This window comes from Apaloderma vittatum, unplaced genomic scaffold (assembly GCF_000703405.1).
Source record: "Apaloderma vittatum isolate BGI_N311 unplaced genomic scaffold, ASM70340v1 scaffold2405, whole genome shotgun sequence".
Taxonomy (NCBI): domain Eukaryota; kingdom Metazoa; phylum Chordata; class Aves; order Trogoniformes; family Trogonidae; genus Apaloderma; species Apaloderma vittatum.
Window position 1 is genome coordinate 76,283 of NW_009717478.1, and position 21,586 is coordinate 97,868.

The 21,586-nt window shown below is 40.1% G+C and overlaps 1 protein-coding gene across 1 annotated transcript in view; it reads left to right on the forward strand.

Annotated features, from left to right (window-relative positions):
• Positions 1–21,586, forward strand: part of PRUNE2 (prune homolog 2 (Drosophila)) — a gene marked incomplete at its 5' end in the record, with an annotated part of 100,328 nt that overhangs the window by 49,178 nt on the left and 29,564 nt on the right. Inside the window, 3 exon segments of the mRNA XM_009869900.1 lie at positions 815–7,331; positions 7,759–8,351; positions 8,460–8,587. Coding sequence (XP_009868202.1) covers positions 815–7,331; positions 7,759–8,351; positions 8,460–8,587 — 7,238 coding nt within the window.

Sequence of the window (21,586 nt, forward strand, 5' to 3'; positions counted from 1 at the left end):
TTGTGCTATTTATGATTGTTTCAGACCAGGCTAATATGAAAAGTGTATGGTTACAAAAAATGAAGGAAGAAAAAAGATTTTTCAGTTTATTTAGAACAGAATTATTATTTTTTTTTTTAAACTAGTTTTGCGTTGGTTTTGTATTGTGATCCCTACAGATGAGTCTTTGGCAATGAGGGCTGAGGAAACACATTGTAAATGGTAATGACCAGGACTCATCTATGTGTATGTTATCACTAAAGAATTTAAGCTCTGAAATGTAACCAAATTATTACTACGATTTTCATTTATTCAGATCCAGGTGCTGTCCATTTTTTTACTTCATTTGTCCTCAAATGGAAGAAATCATCTCAGTGATGACTTTTTGAACAATTTTCTCAATCTCAGAAACTTCTGATTTTGGGGAATCAGGTGGCTAAAAGCCTCTGTTGCTTTCAAGATCAATATTAATGTATATATTTTAATTATCTACTTGTCCTAATCCAGAAGTACTTTTCTCATGTATCCTTAAATATTTTGCTTAGATCTCTTAAGGCAACAACTAAACATTTATTTGGATTTTATTTTACTATAATAAGTAAACTTGAAAGTCAAATGGTATAAGTAAATATTCTGACCAATTATATAATATATATTTTGTATTGATCTTTTATTTTAATACTTTATCTATTTAGCGATAATAATAAGGCCTTACAGGCCAAGATATAGATTAATACAAAGAGGTAGATGTGGCTATGTTACACAGTGAAGTACACAATTTGTGTCTTTATGCCTGTGACTGCAATGGCTCTTGAAACATCCTGTCTTTCAACAGATCTGCTGTGAATTAGAAGAATGTCAGAATCCTTGTTTGGAGCTAGATCCTGTAGAATGTGGATGTGACCAAATTCTCATTTATCATCAAGAAAATTCTTTGGTGACCTGTGATCAAGTTTTTCTTCTAGTTAAGGAAGTTATAAATAGAAGACAACCAGAAATGGTCTCAAACAGTAGAACTTCTTCGACTGAAGCTGTTGCTGGAAGCGCTCCACTTTCACAAGGATCTTCTGGTATTATGGAGTTATATGGTTCTGATGTAGAACCACAGCCCAGTTCTGCCAATTTTGTAGAAAATCCTCAAGATTTAAATGGATCGATGCAAGCCCCTGTGGATGTTAATGTAGACCTTGTGAGTCCAGACAGTGGATTGGCTACCATTAGAAGCAGCAGATCTTCCAAGGAGAGTTCTGTTTTCCTTAGTGATGATAGCCCTGTTGCAGAAGGTGCTGCTTCCCATCACAGCTTTCTGCCTGGCTTTGATTCCTATAGCCCTATTCCTGAAGGAACGATAGCTGAAGAACAAAAACCTCAGTCTAGAGACAATAGCGATAACTTTGATCTTTTCAATTTTGATCTAGCACCTGTAGTTACAGCTCCATCCGAGTCATCTTCTCGTTCTGTTGATTGTTCCCCAGCAGATGACTATTTCCTTAATAGTGATTCATCAGAAGGACAACAACTCACTGTGCAGAAAGAACTTGATGAGGCAAACTTGCTAGAAAATGATACAGCAAATTATTCAGCTGACTTGCTCACTACAACAAATGAGGAAGACAGTTTAGCTGATTTTGATGAGAATCCAGGAGAAATGTGTGAGAAAACTTCAAGTTTGATTGACTTAGTTGAAGGTGATTCTTCTTCACCAGAAATGTTGAAATCTGCTGATTCAAGAATTCCACCAACTCCTATGAACAGTCTTGTAGAAACTTCACCATTAGATAATGGGCAGCCTTTATTTTTCCCACAAGATGTCATTAAAAAAATTAATGAAATAGATGGCACAAATTATTCTCAGTCTCGCGTTAGATATGGGAGCTGGTGGGATGGCTTTGACCTAGAGTCCAGAAATGCTGATACATGGAGTTCAAGTGAGCAGGAATCTGTATTTCAGAGCCCTGTCTTATGGAAGGATTGTAAAGAAAGTCCCTTGCTGCGAGAGCATATTGATAGAAGAGCCTCAGATTCTGTATTCCTCCAAAAACAGCCAAGGCAAGTGGAATACATGAGAGCAGCTCTGTGGGATAATCAGTTTAAACAAGATAATTGGAACCATGATAATCAAGAGAAAAGCAGTGAACATTTGTGTTTGCAAACTGCTTCTTTAGAGGAAACAAAGCCAGAACTGGAGAGCTTTCCTGATCCATGGAAGGTCAGTCAGCCAACACCTGTGATGTCAGATACATGGTGTAGTGGTGAAGGGAAAGGCAGTCAGTTACCTGGAGACTCTTACGAAGTTTGGACAAAGTTTGATGCAGGAGATACTGCTAGATCCTCAGAAAATATATGGAACATGTCCAAACTGGATAGAGAAAAACCTTCAGTAAATATTCCTGAGGAGTGGGCCTTATCAAAAACTAGTTTGTCAGATTCTTCAGAAGTCACAGCAGACAATGAGACTGAAAATCCTATCCAGGTATCTCCAGAAGCCTGGGAAAAAGAAGGTTATTATGCAATAGAAGAATATGGAAAATCTGAAAATAAGAATTGTGTTTTCAACAATATGCAAAATAATTCCAAGCTGCAAACAGAGGAAAAAACTGTATTTGGTGACCCTAAACACAGACCAAAACAATTTGAAAATACAGATACCTGGAATATGTATGATAAAAACATTAGGAAAGAAGTAACAGATGTAGTGGTGCCATGGGAGGATACCTTCTTGTATAAACACTCAGGTCTTAGTTCATCAACCGTGGGTGAAGATTTAGTTGTTTCTCCACCAGATACTAATTATTCAACATCTGATTCATATATATCACCTACATATGTGGAAGATGAAAGAGAAAATGAGGACAAAGATTTTGATGAGGAAGCAGTTATTGGTAAATTGGTAAAGCCAAATTTGACTGAGACAAAAGTACTTGAGAAAGCAAATAAGGAAACATTATGTCCTAGAAACATGCTTTTTTCAAGTACCAGAAACACAGACATCTGGAACACTCCCCTAAATAATGTCACCCAGTTACAAGAAAGAAATTCTGATATTACTGCTCTTTCTGACTCTGCTAAACCTCTCCTTAATTCAGAGCAAACAGCTAATCAGTGTTTTTCAACTGAGATACATACCGGTGAAAATAATTTTTCTATGTCTCAGAACAGAAGAATAACACCAGTGTACAATCAAACAGTGAATGACTTATCACCACCTCAGAATGAATTAAATAGTAGACAAACTGCAGCTGGAAGTGCAGAAACAGTGAGCAGTGTTTCTGTAGAAGACACTGACACATCTACGCCCATTTCGGACACAGGGAATGGTTTGGATCTGAAAATATGTGACTTAGGGAGTGAGATACTTAGTAAGAAATCAGCACAAGACACTGCCGATGTTGATGAAAAGCTGGATAGTCAGGATTCAGTGCAGAAGCTGGACTCACAGAGTTTAGAGAGTGAGCAGAGTTATGAGGAAGGCTGGGACAACACCACTGTCATCTCTCAGGAAGGAGAAGAGGGATATAAGAGGACCAATGAAACAAGCAGACAGCAGATTATTAGTGACATTTGTAATAAAGTAGTGCAAGAGGACAGTGAATCTTCATGTAATGCAGATTCAAAAGAGAACAGGTCAAACACTGAAGTTCCCAGCTCCCCAGAAAAAAAGAGTAATAATGTTGGTTTGGAAGCGTTAGTCACAGAGAATGAGACATTTGCCAGTCAAAGTAAACAAGTTAATGAGGAAGAAAGGAAAGACTTGTTGCAGAATAATGTAGAATCTTCTTCAAGTGCTTCTGAGGAAGGCAGAAATTATGAATCTTTTGATGACTGCAGACGACAAACTTACAGAGAAACATCACAGCTGTTTTCTGAGAAAGCTGAAAATGAGACAACAGTGATAGAGGATGCAACAAGTCCTGAGATTGAAAGTGTCTCTGAAAGTTCTGATAAGGGTAGTGATAATCCTGAAAATAATTCTTCTAAAATGCCTGGAAGCTCAGGCATCTGGAATGACTCTGGAGAGAGTGGTTGTCACCTAGCCACATCAATTCCTTTGATGAATGAACCACAAGAAGTACTGCGAGAAGTGGAAGAGGTGGTTTCTAACCATCCGGACATTGGTAATCCTGAGTTAGTATCTTTCAAAAATAGCTCAGAACTGATGAAAAGTGGGACTCATGAAAAATACTTCACAGAGGAGTTTAAGAAGAGTCCTTCTTCTGAATATGTCACTGTTCCTGACATTACAGATATGTCTGTGGTGGAAAATTCATTTTCACAAAAAACAGGTTCTGGGACAAATGAAAACTCTGGAAATTTAGATCCAGCTAGTCATCTTTGTGGAGAGCCATGTGTAGTGCCTAATGACAGTTTTGCCCAGACTGCATGGAATTCACAGCCAGGTGAAGATTTGCAATCTCCTGGAACAAGTCCTGAGACAAGCGAAGTCCTTGAAATGGCAAACACTACCAGTAGCCTTTCAAAGGCTATACAGATCAAAAGTTATCTGGAGGAAGATAATGTCTGGAGTGATTCAATAAACGATTATGCACATTCAAGTGGAACGAGTCCTGATTTAAGTGACACATCTATGAATGTGTGGGGAGATCTTCCTGTTGCCAGTCATCGCAAAGGAAGTGGGGATATGTGGGATATTAAAAATACTAAAAATCTCAAAGATGCTGGTAAAATAAATGATTTGGGGAATGAATGTGAAGAAGGATTTGAAACAAGCACTGAACAAAGTAAAACTCCTAAAAGCTTAGATTTTTGGAATGCCCATGTGGATGATGATACTGTATCTTCTTTGTCAAGTCCTGACATAAATGAGGATTCAGAGAATTCGGAGGCATGTCCAGAAGTGATTAATGAAGATTCCACATATGAAGCCAAACAGCACAAAGTGTCTGAAATTGGAGAGGATTATGCTAAATCCAGTGCAGTGAATCCTGAAGCAAATGAACACAATTTAGATGTAAAACCTAAATTAGGAGAGGAGGTCCAGGTAGGCATCCTCAATGAAACAATTAAAGCTAGGAAAGTATTGCAGGAGGGCTTGACTGTAGTGAAGCATAATGAGACTTCTGAATATGTAGGTTACTGGGAAACACTTCAGAAAGAAGCACAAGTGAGTATTTCCAGTGAAAAAACAGATGTCAAGGAAGACTCATACTTGTGTCAAATGAATGAATATGCTACACTGACCTTTGCAGCTGGAGATAAAGAAGAGTATTCTTCAAAAGCTGTAGATGTGTGGAGTACATCATTGGAAGCTGATCTAGGGACTGATCCAAAATCCACAGTAGGAACATTTGGTTTTCCAGGTAACAGTTCAGAATGGTGGAATTCCCAACCTTGTGGAGAAAAGTGGTTTGAAGATCAGCATTCTCTGCCAAGTCACTCTGCAACAAACGAGTTAACAAATAGTAAGGAGGACTCCCGTGGATCACCTTCACAAGAAGATCTAAGAGAAGTACATTTCACTAATGCAAGTACTGATGGAAATCAGCCTCTCCTTCTGTACTGTGATGAGAAAGAAAATGAAAGGCTAGTACATCCTGTGAATACTCCTGATAGTCAAACAAATCAAGATATTGTACAGTTCAAACAATTTAATCCTTTCATATCAGATAAAGAAGAAAAGGGCTTGAAAGAGCAGTTGTTTCCTACAGATGAGGAAAATCGGAATCCACAGAATCCCCTTTCAGGTGAGGAACGAAATATGCCAAATACATCATTTCAGGAAATCACTGTACTGGATCTACCAAAAGACAATGAAGGATGTGCAAGTCTCATTCCTCAAGAGCAGTGGGACACCTGTGAAAGATTAGAAATGCACAACTCCCCTCCAGGTGCTTTCACTGTAGAAGACTTATCTTTTGAAATGACAGAGAAATCAAGCCCAGGGTGGAGTGTATTAGTTCCCCAAACTGCACTTATCCCAGATATTTTACAGGATAACACACAAGTAGGTAATCATCCATTTTCAGTAGAGCCTGACCTGTGGACTAATGCTGAGCAGACTGTCACTTTGAAATCAGATGGTGAAAATCCTGATATATTAAGTCACTGTGAGCAAGACAATAGTTCAGAAGCATCAAGCAGTCCTGATGTGTGCCAAGAGTATGAAGCTAAGCATGCCTCTATCCCGTCTTTTCACACTGGGGTGGAGCCTGAAAGCAAAGATAGTCAGCCAAGTCACACATGGTCAGAGGTGAGTAAAGAGGCAGATTTTGATTCAAAGTGTCCCTTAGTCATGCAGAAAGTAGAGCTACAGTCTGAAACTGGTAGCCTCCAGGACTGTGAACAGGGAAAGACCCAGGAATCCTATCAGCTAATCTCTTCTAACACTCAGGAGAGTTCTGAATTTGCAATTTTTAAAGAATGTGGTCTAGAAAATAAACCTGTTACTGACCCAGTTGAGCTGGCTGAAGATACCAGTGAAGTTTTAGAAGCAATGTCCCTAGATCTGAAAGACAAGTTCCGTAGAAGTTTCACTACTGCAAGCAATCAAGGAACACCAACTGATACATCTCAAACAGCAACCTCTCAAATGCACTTCGTTCCCATGAATTTCACTCTATGTGCCAGAGCAGAACAAAGCTTAAAAGAAATTAGTGCCTTGGCTGAAGTTGGAAAATATTCTGATATTCAACATACAGCAGTAACTGGTGATGAAAAGCTGGACGTGTTAGAAGAATGTGTAGATGAATCTGAGACCGGGGGAGAACATGACATGAAGAACACATCAGTGACTAATGCCTGGCCAGGCACATGTGGTGGCATAAACATACTGGAAGCAGTAGGCAGTGAAACAGCAGAAAGCAAGTCAAAGGATAACCAGGTATTCTTTCCCAAATCCCTTCTTCCATGGGGTAATGAAGGCCATGAGTCTGATTCAAATAATCAGCTGGCTGATTGCATAGCAAAGGAATCTGAAGATGTAACTGAAAATGATGTTCCCACATTTAAGGAGATGCCCAGTGACCAATCACCAGTCGTGCGTACTCCACCATCCTGTAGATCTTTTGATGCTGAACCCTCTGGCAGCAGAGAGTGTGCAGAGGATGAGCTCTTATTACAGCAGCCACCCTGTGACAGTGTTTCTTCGGAAAAGCCTTTACCACTGACAACTCCTTGGGAAGGTGCAGAAGGCATCCTAGCGACCAAAGGCAGCCACATTAAAGATCAGGTGTCTGAAACACCCACAGAGTGCCTTCTGGAAAATCATACATCAGTACCTTCACTCTCCGAGTCTGAAGTAACTGTAGGAGCTTCTGAGATTGCAACGGGAAAACCTGAAGCAGAAACAACTGGTCTCAACTCACCGCCAGGTGGAGATAAAAGATCTCCTGATGGTAAGAAAACGTGCTTTCTAGAGTTCATAGGACAAAGAAAGAAGGAAATGTCTGGGATATTGCTGCTGTATGATGACACTTTGAGTGAAGTTTGTAGTTTGTGTGTCTCCCTGATGTTCAAAACTCTGTATTTCAGGAAGACCTCTACCATCACTCTTCTAGACAGATCTAAAGCTTTTAGGCATTATTTCTGTTGTTTTTCCAGGGCCTAGCATAAGGGACACTGAATCATTTCTGCCTTAGGAATGACTGTGATGTTAATGTATAATCTTTAACAATAATTATGATGTTATAAAATTCAAGTACACATTAACAGAGCAAAGCAACCTAAGAAGAGCTTTATCTCACTGTACTGATTTAAAAAATCATGGTGACTGAAATGGTGATTTAAAAACTAAAAGGAGTTTTTGTTTGCCTGTTTTTTTAGAAGCTGACACTGACTGCACTGACTCCCTACTTTAAAAAAAAAGAAATTCCTCTGAAAGCCCTCATCTGGAAGGTACAGAGAGGAAGAAAGGTGTGAGGATGAAGGTGCATCAAGATCCAGCTTCATTGGACATGGATTACGTCCTTGTTACTGAGGAGGAAAATACACCTTCAAGACAGGATACCGTTGAAAGCAATGAAAGTCATTTTGCATTTCAAGAAGCTAATATAGCTGAACAAATAGAACCACATGAAGGCTTTTTGTCAGGCTCCTTGGATGCCTTTCCGTCAGTCTCCATTACAAATGAAAGGGAAGATCGCTCAGTTTGTGGGATTGAATGGGACTCTGTTCACTTAGAAGGGAAAAGTTCTTCCATTGTGCCTCAAAAACTGGATAACAAAAGGAGATCACAGAAAAACTGTGTGCAAGATGAGAGCTGGATTATATTGGGCCAAAATGAAGTCAGTGACCTATCACCTGAAGAAATTTCTGCCAAGTCAGAGATAGCAAAATCAGGATCTGGACATTCTGGTGAAGAACCAGCAGCTCTTGTAGCACAGGAATTGATTCTTGACACTCAGGCAGAATTTCAGGCAGCAGCTCCCCTTCAGAAATCTTTTGAACGTGAGGGCTATTCTCCTTCAGACATCCTGAATACCAAGGATGAGAGTTTGGGCATCAGAGGAACAGGTGTGTTACAGGTGGTTGGTGGTGATGATGAAGGGGAAGCAAATTCTGAACAGAAACTTGGAAATAACACAGCAGCAGAACAAGAAATGAAGGAGGAAACGGTGCTTCTCAGCAGTGAAGAACCGAGTCAAAAATCAGGGTAAGGAAAAAACAATCTGTTTCCTTTCAAGAGTCTTCTGTTCCCTTGTTATCAATGTTATTGAAGTGTATGACACTGTGAATAGGTGGCACGACTTTCAAATCCTAAGTACTAATTATGTTTACATGATTTAAGTATCACTGTGTTCCTCTCTTTCTAAAAACAGGATCTCGGTTCTTGAATGCTTGATATGAGCCAAATAAGGATTCTTTTGCAGTGCAGGAAGGTTTGTAAGGCCTCTTCCTTGCAGGAATAAGTCTGTCTTCCTTCTGTGAAGGACCATAGACCTCACAACGTACCTTTAGATTTGAAACAGATTTGGACAGGGAATGCAGGCCAAAGCCAGGTACTGATGATATTGGCAGTCCAGCTACAACGCCAGTGATGCAACTGTGGAAGGATCAAAGCAAAGTACTGTCTCTGCCTAATGCAAAAGTGCTGGGAAGCAAGATGGGAGGGATTTGAAGCCCAGAGTCCGGAAGAGGTGCTGCTTATAAAGGAAGTAAAAAGGTGATGGCAAATTATGACCTTTGTGGTGATTTCCAAGCAGTAGTCAGGTCAGAGCAGCATGTCTGTCTGTTCAGACTGGACTGGCAGTTGAGGCAGTTTGAGTATATTTGTATTTGCCTTTGAGTGGAAGTGCAGCCTCTGTGCTGACAGCATCACTGCTGCCTGCTGTCTACCAGACGGAGAGAGAAATGACCCTCCTGACTCCATTGACTGTAGCATTTTGGAGAGAGTACTTCTGTTCTTTTATAACCAGGAGGCTGTAACTGCTACAGCGGACTTCTAGGGTAGCCCAAGAGATGTAAGTGTGGAGGTCTGACCTCATTTCTCCAGAGCATCTGCAACTGACATGCTGCAGCTTTACGAAGAGGAGCCTGGCATTGCATTCGTAGGGAAGTGAAATTCTCATGAGCAGTAAAAGAGACTTCCCAGTACAAATAAAACAAGGGGGTGTAACTGCTTTGTTCTTGTTACTCCTTTCAGCTGCACTTACTCAAAATAGCATATGTGATATGAAACATGTGGAAACATACTGCTTGTGTAAAATGTAAGGCTGAATTTTTTTACTTGTTTTTCAAGTTTCTCCCACGCATGTCAGTTCAGAATACACATCACATTCAAATTCTGTTACAAGCCTTTAATTGGCTTGCAATTTATTTTAGACTTTACTATCTTCTCCCAGACATGAAAATACCTCTGCTGTAAGCATTTTCACACATTTTTCAAAGAGTGTATTGTTGTAGCTGAGTGATTTTTAATACACAGTAAATGCTGTCTTTATCCTAAGCAAAAACCCCAATCTCAGAAACTGTGAGTATAGTGGTTTTACTTGCCAGGTTAACTTAAACTTAAGTGCTTGTATAGGACTTCAGGTTTTCCTTACAGAGAACATTTTATGCAGTATACAGAGCATAATTTGCCATCAGTTTGCCCCCTGAGTGAAATTGCTTCACTCTAACTAAACAGAGGAGAAAGTGAGATGTGGGGGTCTCGGTTTCAGTGGGGCAGTGACGGCTTTTATTGATGCAGATTAGCATTCACTGCCCTCAAGAAAGAGGCAGATCTTCAGAAGGGTTAGCAGAAATTGAGCGCTCCCCATTTCTGTATGATCTGAAGTAAACCAAATGCTGGGTTCTTGACCATGAAGCTGTCAAAAGTGAGCTGGATGGCACGTTTCTGTTGCATCCAGTCATCTAAGCTTCTAACTTCCATTTCTGAAGAAAAAGTAGAAATTTAGAAATTTTCTACAAATGTGAAATCTAAAAGAAGCAAACTCCCCAAGCAGTTGTGTGGAATGGGGGCTTGGGATTTGCAGATCTAGGAAAACCAGAAGTCCTTTGACTTTAACATGGTTTGCCTGTTAGAACTAGTCCATACCCTGGAAGTCATCTTCCTCCATTATCTCCACAGGGTTTCATTGGAAGTTTGTCAAAACAAACTAATTTTGAAACTAATTTAATGAAATTAATGAGGCTGTTTTTTGACAAACCAGTAATTTCTAAAATCTTTAAACTAAAAAATGTTCACCACCTCTGCTCACAATAAAAGGTGAATAATGGGATGAGGAAAAGGAAGGGTTGTTTAGAGGTGCTGGCTATTTACAGGCTTGCAAATCTGACATGAACAAATCAGCTGTCAACTCCTCTGTCTCCCATAAAGCATTTTAAATTAAAAGCAGCCAGATGCTGATCCTGCTTAAGTCACACTGATTAATTACATGCAGGCAGCATCCTGTGGTTTGACTCGCCATGTTTATGTGCCCCTGGTGTTCTGAGAGAGGAGAAGAAAACTTATCTAGGTATCTGATTTTAAATTATTTTTATAAATCAGCACAATGGAGTAGAGATTTTTGAGGCAGTAAGATTCCATGTTAGATACATCAAAGGATGAATGGTCTTTCAACTTCCACTGGCACTAGAAAAGTCATTTCTGTGGCCACGGTTTTATAGAGTTTTTTAACCTCTTCTTGCTATGGATTGTTAGATCTACTTTGAGAAGGACTCTGCTGTTCTTTAGGAATTTCTCTAAGTCTCCAAAGTAAAAATTTGATTCTTGTACACAATGGTAGTTTGCACTGATGTTTCCGATACAGTACATTCATTATTCCTAGAACTTAGTGTATACTCTTAGTCTGATTCCCATATTAAAGTCCAAAACTGAACCATGTTAATGTACGACTGTTTTCAGTGGAAAAAAAAAAAAATGCATGATGGAATATTTTCTCTCTGACTCAGAAGCTGTTTAATACTTTTTTTAATACCAAATGCTTTTCCAGTGGATAGAGTGGCTGTTTCTGTTCTTAATACTAGTGATGCTGAAGCCCAGAGAAGTAAAGAAAAGCTAGGAAGTTATGCAGCATCCACTTTAAAAATTATTTATGGAAGCGTAGAAACCAGTAAAAACTACTTTCTTTGGAGTTTATGTTTTGTTTTTAGACTTCTTTTTGATAAGGTGGTCAGGCACTGGGATGCACTGCCCAGGGAAGTGGTGGCGTCACCGTCCCTGGAGGTGTTTAAGGAGAGGCTGGATATGGCACTTAGTGCTGTGGTCTGGCCAATGTGGTGGTGTTGGGTCAGGGTCATAGGCTGGACTTGATGATCTCAGAAGTCTTTTCTAGCCTCAACAATTCTGCGATTTTGTGATTCTGTGAAATCTAATAGCAGCTTTTTCCACCATTAATGTTATTAAAAATAAAGCTTTTGTGTGAAGATTCCATATCTAACAGAGATTGCTTTTATGGTGCTGTTTTCCCTTCAGTTTTCCCAGTGCTTGGTAGCTGATGTTCAGTAAAGTTGTAATAAACTTAACATCTTTGGTTGCTTAGAGAATGACTTCAGACTTTTTAGGAGATAGTAGAGATACATGCAGGTGTCCATTATGCATGCCCACAGCATAATCATGGAGGCCTTGATTCCTCTGAAACCAAAGCAAACATGCAAAAAATACTATGAGAGAAAGGATAAAACACACATGGGAATCATTATTTCCAGATTATATGCCAATTTCATTAAATCTCCTATATAAACAGCTGAAGAAACAGCAACTGGTATGGTAGAAATGTGTAATTATAAGTGCCTTCTAATGCATTTCTTCAACAGTTTTAAAAACACAAGTTTCATCTTACCTCCATGTGCAGCTTTTAAGTCTGAAATTAACTGCTCTTTATGTCTGACAAAGTTGAACACAGTGTGATAAGCAGAACTGCCAGCTTGTGGGAGGTTAGCACAGAAACACTGCTCTCATCACATAAAAGAGGAAACGAAGGCTTTTCCCTTGTTCTTATTGTGATGGAGTGTCTGGATAGCCTGATAGTGCTTGTCACCAGGCCCTGAATCTGCCAAAGATTTACGTCTTTGAAGTAGGCTTTGGCAGAATTGAATCAAAGTCCAAGTAAGTCATACTCAGCTCTCAGAAGTGTCCTCCTGCATGAGTTCTTATACTTGTGAAAGGCCATTATTTTGACTCTGGAAAGTTTCTTGGATTCTTCACTAAATGTGACTCTCAATTTGTCTAAAGAGTCTAATTCCTAAATTATGCTTAATTAAGCCTGCTTTGTATCAAAATTAAGCATCCTTAGTCTGAAGGTCTGGCTGGATAGCTGTGCCCTGAGCACGGATTACATTCTCTGCTCATTTTTTTGTTTTGCCAAATACTTTTGCATTATGTGATTAATTTTGCCTTCTGAACCTGTAACACCCACCTCTGTGATAGTGGTTTTAAAAGTAGCTCCTGAATGCAGGGCTTTGTCTTGTGCAGTTTCTTTTTCCTGCAAGGAATCTTTCCTTGTGCCCTCTTGGTTGTTGTTTCCTATACCTCTTGGCAAGGTACACAAATTAAGTTCCTTGGTTTTAGGTATATGCTTAATCTTCATATATTTATGTATGACACAAACACAAGCTTCTATAGATATGTTGGTGATGAAAGACTAGGGAAAATGTGGGCCCTCTGTGGAAGGGAACAGGAGACTTGGTTACCCAGGATATGGGGAAGTCTGAGGTGTTCAATGACTGTTTTGTCTCAGTCTTCAATGAAAAGTGCTCCAGCCACAGTGCCCAAATTGCAGAACGCAAAGGCAGGGACTGGAAGAATGAAGGACTGCCCGCTATAGGAGAAGATCGAGTTCAAGTCCGTTCAACTTAATGAGATGCCTCTGTGGGTCCTAAGGGAACTGGCAGAAGAAGTTGCTAAGCCCCTGTCCATCATATTTAGCAAGTGTTGGCAGTCTGGTGAAGTTCCCACTGACTGAAAAATGGGAAACATAATGCTCATCTCTAAAAAATGAAAAAAAGTAGACCTAAAAGCCAATCAGTGTCACGTCTTTGCCTGTCAAGATCATGGAGCAGATGCTCCTGGAAACTATGCTAGGGCACATGGAAAATAAGGAGCTGGTTGTTGACAGCCAAGATGGCTTCACTAAGGGCAAATCATGCCTGACAAATTTGGTGGCCTTCTATGACAGTGCTACAGCGTTGATGGATAAAGGAAGAGTAACTGATGTTACTGATCTACCTGGGCTTGTGCAAAACATTTTTCCCACATGACATCCTTGTCTCTAAATTGGAGAGACATGGATTTGATGGATGGACCACTCAGAGGATAAGGAAATTGCTGGACAGCCACAAGAGTTGTGGTGAACGGTTTGATGTCCAGCTCGAGACCAGTGATGAGTGATGTTCCTCAGGGATCAATACTGGGACTGGTGCTGTTTAACGTCTGTGTTGGGGATATGGACAGTGGGACTGAGTGCACCCTCAGCAGGTTTGCCAATGACACCAAGCTGTGTGATGCAGTTGACACACTGGAGGGAAGGGATGTCATCCAGAGAGACGTGGACAGGCATGAGAGGTGGGCCCTTGAAAATGTGAAGTTCAGCAAGGCCAAGTGCAAGGTTCTGCAGCTGGATTGGTGCAATTCTAAGCACAAATACAGGTTGTGTGGTGAGTGAACTGAGAGCTGCCCTGCAAAGGAGGACTTGGTAGATGGAAAATGGAACATGAGCCATCAGTGTGTACTCACAGCCCAGAAGGCCAATCACATCTTGAGCTGCATCAAAAGAAGTGTGTCCAGCAGGTCGAGGGAGATGATTCTGCCCCTCTATCCAGCTCTCATGAGACCTCATCTGCAGTACTGCCTTCAGCTCTGGGGTCCTCAGCACAAAAAGGACATGGATCTGTGGGAGTATGTCCGGAGGAGGACCACAAAGATGATCAGGGAGCTGGAGCACCTTCCCTGTGAGGACAGGCTGAGAGACTTCAGGTTGTTCAGCCTGAAGAAGAGAAGGCTCCAGGGAGACCATATAGTGGCCTTCCAATGTCTGAAGGGGGCCTATGGGAAAGAAGGGGAGAAACTCTCCATCAAGGAGTGTAGTGATAAGACAGGGGATAATGGCTTTAAACTGAAAAAGGGTAGATTTACATTAGGTATTAGGAAGAAATTATTTACTGTGAGGGCAGTGAGACCCTGAAACAGGTTGCCCAGAGAGGACACCCTCTCTAAGTGTTCAAAGCCAGGCTGGATGAGGCTTTGAGCAGCCTGGTCTAGGGGGTTGAAGGTTTCATCCAACCCAAACCATTCTATGTTTCTTTGATCTTTGAAGAATAAAGAAACTCGCCATTTGTGCTCAAACAGATGATGGGGACAACCCAACAAATGGACAACTGAATTGGTAGTCCAAGGTTTATGGATGCATTTTCTCAATAACTTTCTTCTAAGCCCCTTTCTGACTCTACAATTTATTCACATGTCCCTGTTTAGAAAAAAGTTAATGCTTGCAAACTGTGCTGAAGTAGATTTCTTTAGTAGTGAAATAAATGTCAGTAAAGGATGCAGTTTGCATTATTTTCTGCCTTTGTTCAGGAAGTATCTGTGACTTTGTATAAATAAATTGACTTTTTTGTAAAAGAGGAAGTTAAAGTTTTAAAACAGAAAGTGTAAACCAAAAACAAGAATGAAGAAGTGGATTGAAATCTTCATGTGTGCTAGTCACTGTTTCCTTCATCCCAATGTCAAGCAGAATAACCCTCTAGGCTATTCAGGGGGTTTCTGAGGTAGTTTATAAATGGTGGTAAAGTTCTTTCCTCCTATCCTGTTCTTCTCCAGCTAGAAAAAGCTGCACTGGAAAGAAAAGCATGAGGATGATTGCTAGGATTTCAAACACTGAAAAAAAAGATATAAACCTGTCTCAGTAATACCAAGTACCAGAAATAATAAACCCTAGAATTTTCTTTGGCCTCATAAAAAAGTACAAAAATATTTGATAGCACATTATTAATGTCAGTCTTTCCAGAAATAAATTAGCTTTTTATACAGCTTTCCATAGGTGAACAGCCAAGAGTGTCTACATTTAAAAAGGAAGAATTCATGAAGCACTCTACAAATGTTGGGTAGGCAGGATAACATGCATAACTGCTGCTGTGGCTGGAGGTGTGCTAGCAGTACAACTGATGAAGACCGGAGTTAATTTTCTTCCTGGTAGAAGCTGTCCTGTCTTACAGAGCTGTATGAAGCTCTTTGTTGATGCAGAGGTCAGGAGGCCACTGCGGATGATGACTATGACTATGACTTCGAGCTACCAGAACACTCCTCGTGGTGGTTCATGGTTGTGTATACTAGATTGTTCTTGCTCTTACCTTTTCTGTGGGGAAAGGTTATCCTTTTCCTTAGGAGGAGGAGTTAGAAAGGGCTGAGAGAAATACTGTGAAACACTGTGTTCACCTGAGCAATAAGAAGGCGTGAGGGCAGCAGAGATATGGACACTGATGCTCGGACAGTTTTGGTGGCAAAACTGAGTGGAAGACAGTTTCGTTTGAACAACTGCCGAGATTTATCTAACCCACTAGAATAAAGCTTCCACAGAAGAAAGCTTCATTTATCTTTCAAATAGTGTGTTCTCAAAGAAGCAGGAATCAGTCTTTTCAGCTCACTTGCACACTGAGTTTTTGGAAAAGTTCCTCTGCTGCCTTTATCCAGAATATCTGTCTGTGACTATTGCTGTACTGCTGGCTATTAAAATTGGCTAGTACTGCAAGCAGTCCAATAAATTTTTAATAGAAAAGCCTTTTTTCGCATCACATTGCGTGTGGCTGACAGTGAATAAAGATAATTAAATATAGTGAAAGAAAGATCTGTGACTTTCAAGATTAATAAAAGTTCTGAGGCTACTCTGCTATTCCTGTGATTTAGCCAAATGCAAATAATATATCTCAAAACTATTAATGATTCAAGTCAATTATGAACGTCCAATACTGAACTGACAGAATGGAAAAAATTCTTATTGACTTCAGGGGACCAAGGGTTTTACCTAGTATATTCTCAAAATCCTGTTCTATCACCCCAAAGCTAGGCTAAGGCAATGAAAATGAGGTAAGGAGCCTGGGTTTGCTTCTTGTTTTAGTGGTATCCTGGTTTGAGCTAGAACCAGTTCTGTTCAGTGATTTTAATTCTCAGCTCAGTCTTTTCTAAGAGGCTGCACGTTCTGAAGTCAGCAGCATATTTTTGCAGACAGTGTGTGCTACTGGCAGTGATAACACCTGATGTTTGCAGTCACTGCCTGGGACTGGGATGCAGAAAGGCTCTTGCTGATACTTATTCCCACAGTGACCAAGGCCACTGCTGGCTCTTGTGTGCCACGCTGGGGGTGCCGGGTAGTGAGAGGGGTCACAACGAAGTTGCGCCTCTGGTGAGAAACAGACAGGACAGGTGACCAACAAGACTATTCCATTCCATATACATCATGTTCAGTAGAAAGCTAGGGGATCACAGGGGTTAAGGCCTCTTCTGCAATGGCTGGTGCCTGAGGAGGACTCTGTCCAATCTTCTGCCTTTGATCTCAACCCTGAGTTCCTGAATCCGGCTCCTGTATCCAGTTCCCCTCTGCTGCTGAGCCTGGGGCTTCCCCTGCAGCATCAGTGGGGGTTGGTATCAGCGACGGGATTTGGGTTCAATATCAGTTTTATATATATTTGTATGTAGTTAATTATTTTTTTCCTTATTAGTACTATTATTGTTTTATTAAAACTGTTTTAATTTTCTTTTCCAATTGTATATTTCTGCTTGATTCTGATTCCCTTCCTGTTTGAGGAAGCATCTGTCAGTGTTCAGTGGCCAGCCCAGCTCTAACCCTTTGACAAATAGGCAGAGCAGGTTGCTATATATAGGAAGCCTAAAGGACTGCAAATCTGGTGTAACTTTAAGAAGCCACATTCTGCAAAGTAACCTTTACTTCCCTTTGGATGTTTCTGTTTCCTTTTCCCTTGCATATTCGTGGAGCTGACATCTTTCACTGCTGTTGAGTTTGTTTGTTAACTGGCCAGATTTGCTAGAAAGGAATTCCAGACGCTCTAGGGACCAGACATGCTGCTTCAATGGTGCTTCCAGCTCCTGATAAACTACAAGATTAGGGACTTGAAACCAAAATTGAACTCAGGTTTCCCACTTGGCAGCACTAAAAATTGACTAAATACAGGGAACATGCTTTAAAGGTAAATGATGTAAGGAAAGGAGCAGGAACTGAGAAGGTTGCTTGTAAGAAAGTCTATGTAAATGAAAGTTATTGCCTTGCAACAAAAGTATTGGAACTAAACAAAATGCAAAATGAAAGTAAACAAAATGTTTAGATTGGCATGAGCAATAACTGTATGATTGCTGGCTCAGAACTATGTTTGTCTGATTTTAGGATGGGAAATTATATAATTAATGTATTTTACATTATTATAAAATCATACCATCATAATCATTACAATAATCTAGATTATGTAGTAGAAGGCCTATGTTACATATTAGGCTTTGCAAAGATGTTACTTCTGTGAAAATAGACTGGGACAGATTCAGAGCAGGGAACTCTCCAACAACATAGCTGAAAATTCATTACAACATTATTTTTAAAATAAATAAATTAATAATCTGGTTTAGTGCCAGTGAGTCTCACAGCTTTTTATTGATGGAAGTAATGACATACGCTGTTCATGCATGGGCTTTCATAACAATATTTCTTTCCCTCTACCTGATTTGGCCTATGGAGTCATGACAACCGTCTCTTGTTATCAAGTTTGGGGTGATACGGTACTTTCTATCACCATCTGGAGGTTGAAAATTAATTAAAACTAAAAACCCAGTTTTCCATTGCAGAGCCAGCTGTTAAAAAATAGCAACAGACAATATGATGATGATCCCCTTTTTGTAAAAACAGCATTACCGTTTACATGCCAGATACCAAGTACTTTATAAAAACCTTTTAACAAGAACAGAAAAACACTTAAGTGATGGAAACCAATTTTAAATGGTAAAAAATACCCTGCCTACTATTATTCAGTTGTGGTTCTGAAATTTTGCTTAAATTATGAAACTCAGCTGACAGAGCCACTTACTTAAAGCAAGAAAACCTGTACTACTAGCGCTCACATGAAAAACTCACCCACTCTTCAAAACCCCATGGTTTTCTGAGCTAATTTACTACATTATTTATTTCAATCAGTGTGATCAATGACATGAGATTTCAGCCTAAAGCATTAATGAGCTTTGAAATGTAACCCTGTTGATACAGATCTGACTTTGACAGTAAGCTTCAATAAGCCTAGAGGGTCCCAGCAGAGCATCCTAAAATCTTGAAGATGTTCATTCTGAGCATGGGGGATCAAGGCTGCAGTTTCTGCCATGTTACCAATTTCATAGCTTCATCCTAATCATACTACTAATGACTTCTATTGTACATAAATACTTTATATCTCTATTTCCTGGATACAGCTTCTTGGTGTCTGGACTTGTGATTTTAAATGAATTAAAGATTATCCAGTTGAAAAGGTGCTAAAAAAATAGCCTCATCATTGGAAATTTTATGCAGAGCTAGCTGACTGATGCGTCAAAGATGTCTGCAGTGTCGTCTTCAGAAATGTTTGTTCATATTGGTGATTTTTTTTTTTTAATGCTTGGTGTTGGTCTGTTCTTTAAAATAGCAGCTGGAGACTGATTTCTCAGGAGATCTGCAGCAGTTGATGAGAACTTTCCCTGTAGGATTTCTAATATGCTGAAGAGCAAGGTGGAAGCCAATTAATTTTTATTTACACTGTTCTGCAGGTGTGCATAGACCTGTACTAACAAATGAAAGTGGGGTTATGCTTTTGTTTGGTTTTAACTGCTTATGGCCTAGAAATCTGATGTGAAAGCATCTCATGTCACTGGAGTTGTGCTGTGTGAAGGGGGAAACTAGCTGAAGGTTAGGTCCTGTGGCTCTGCTGTTTTATCTACATGAGATTGCAAAAGAATAGGACTGAAAGCTGTTTGGCATTTAGGAAGAAACCTAAAGCCTCTAAGGACTCTGCCCACAACAGGCTTTGTAAAATGAGACAGTGGGACTGCACTGCATGGCAGGAAATGTCCTTACTTCAAGCACACCCTTAAGAAACACGGTCAAGAGCACAGGTCATGAGCGTTGCTTACGGGTGTTGTATAGTTTGTGTTTCCAGAATTCACCCTGCCTTCTCAACCAGTTCAGTTCGGTTTGTTTGTTGTTGTGGGTCTGTTTTTTTTTTTAAATTTGCTTCTGCAGTCGTATAGCTGAATTGCAAACCAAACAAGTTATGTAAAGCGTGTTTGAATATGCGTGTGCTCTATAACCATTGAGGCAAACAGAAACGAGGGCTGAGACGGCTTGAATCCATAAGAACTTTTGTCATGCAGACTCTCATCAAAAGCTTTCCTCAGGCTCTGAAATGAAACCGCGGGGAGCCTTTCACTACTGCCAGCTGACTTGCCGTATCAAAGTTTGGTGGTGCTGACAAAAATCCCCAGGGAATGTAAAAACAAAAGAGGATAATTTTCTTGGCCGAAGCGCAGCTCTGCATTCATTTAAGCACCGCTTTAACCAAAGCCCAGTAGCTGCTGGTTCGCACAGCCATCTATCTGAGGGCAGGTGATCACCCTTATTTAGCAGCACCGCTAGCCACGTGACAAGAAAATGGTGGAGGATCTGTATTCCTAGGAAACTGCTACAGAAGGAGGGATGCTGAACTGCAGCAGTAAAGCATCTTTATTATTTTCCCAGTAGAAAGGCCTCTTCAAGTCTTTAGAAGGTAAGCGTCTCTTTACTCCGAGAGACTGATATGCAGAAGGTTTTCTGATAAATGGCTCTATTGTTGCAGTTACTTTAGACAGAAAAAGGGGAAATGTTTGTCAGCGTGATGCAAAGTACCCAGGACCTCATTACTGGAAAGCGGGCAGCTGTATTTTAATTCTGTTGCAGCTCTTTATGAGAGAAGCTGACATCAGTTCAATGGGATTTTCTTTGTCTGAGCGCAGGCACGGTATTTATAATTAGGAAACAAAACTTCACTGCACAGTCACCTAGCATGTTAGATTATTTTCAGCTTGTTTGCCTATCTCTGAGGATACAGTGGGGAAAAAAGGAATGAATATTGTTCATTCTCAGACGATAACTTGCTTTTAAGACTGCTTAATTACTGGCATAGCAATTGTTTGTGATAACTGTTGTGGTAGACTACTTGACTGTGGCATTGTTTTCAATTTTTTTTGTGTCAACTGAAGCATACGATTTTTCAGTCTTTTGCAATGTCCCCTTAAAATGTTGCAGTGAACAGAATATGTGATCCTTGAAGGTTAACTCATCAAGGATGCAGCAATAATCTCAGGGATAAGAGGACTGAAAAATTACTGCAAAAATTGGTTTATACAGGCAACATTTTTGTTTCTAATTATATTCACTTGCTAGCTTTTCTGTCCGTGATGAAGGAATGAAAATATTCTTCAGTTTTAAGCATGGTAAGCAAAGAAATGACAATGATGTGCAGTAAGCACTGAAAATGTGTACAATGTCTAACTACTAGCTATTTAGAGCAACACTGAAAGGAAATGCATGCAGGCTTAGTAGGTGTATTTAGCCAGAATTGTTCTAAGTAAGTGGGGTCGGCAGCCAGACATGTAGTTTCTGGGCTGATCTTTTTATCTTTTGGGAAGCAGAGCTGTGTTGAGAAAGAGAGGATGCATGCAGCTCTAGCAGCACTGTCAGAAGGCATTAAGGCAACTGTGGGAGTCGGTGGAGGCGAGGGGAAACGACATACACCTGTCCTTACCCTGCCAGAACACTTTCTTTCCAGGACTGCTGTGTTCCTCCCACAGCTCTCGCACACGTTCTCCACTGCTACCGCTGGTGGGGCAGAGGAGTACTGAGATTTTCAGTCCTGTCTTTGATGAGTCTCTCATTTGGCCGTGCATGAATCTGGACAATATTACAGAAAATTCATGTCATTAGAGGCAAGTTTACTTAAGTTCACTACTTAAAAAACTTAGATCCTGTTATAAGCAGTCTCTTAGTTTTGTGGCAGCTCCATAGTACTCAGCAGTAACAGAAGAGCAGTGTTATTTAACAGCTTTTAATAAATCTGTAGAAAAAAGCAGAGAGAAAAAAAAAAAGATTAATCTTTAAACCACAGTCATTATTCAGGAAAAAATTGCAGCTCTCAAACTTCCCAAGAAATAAGG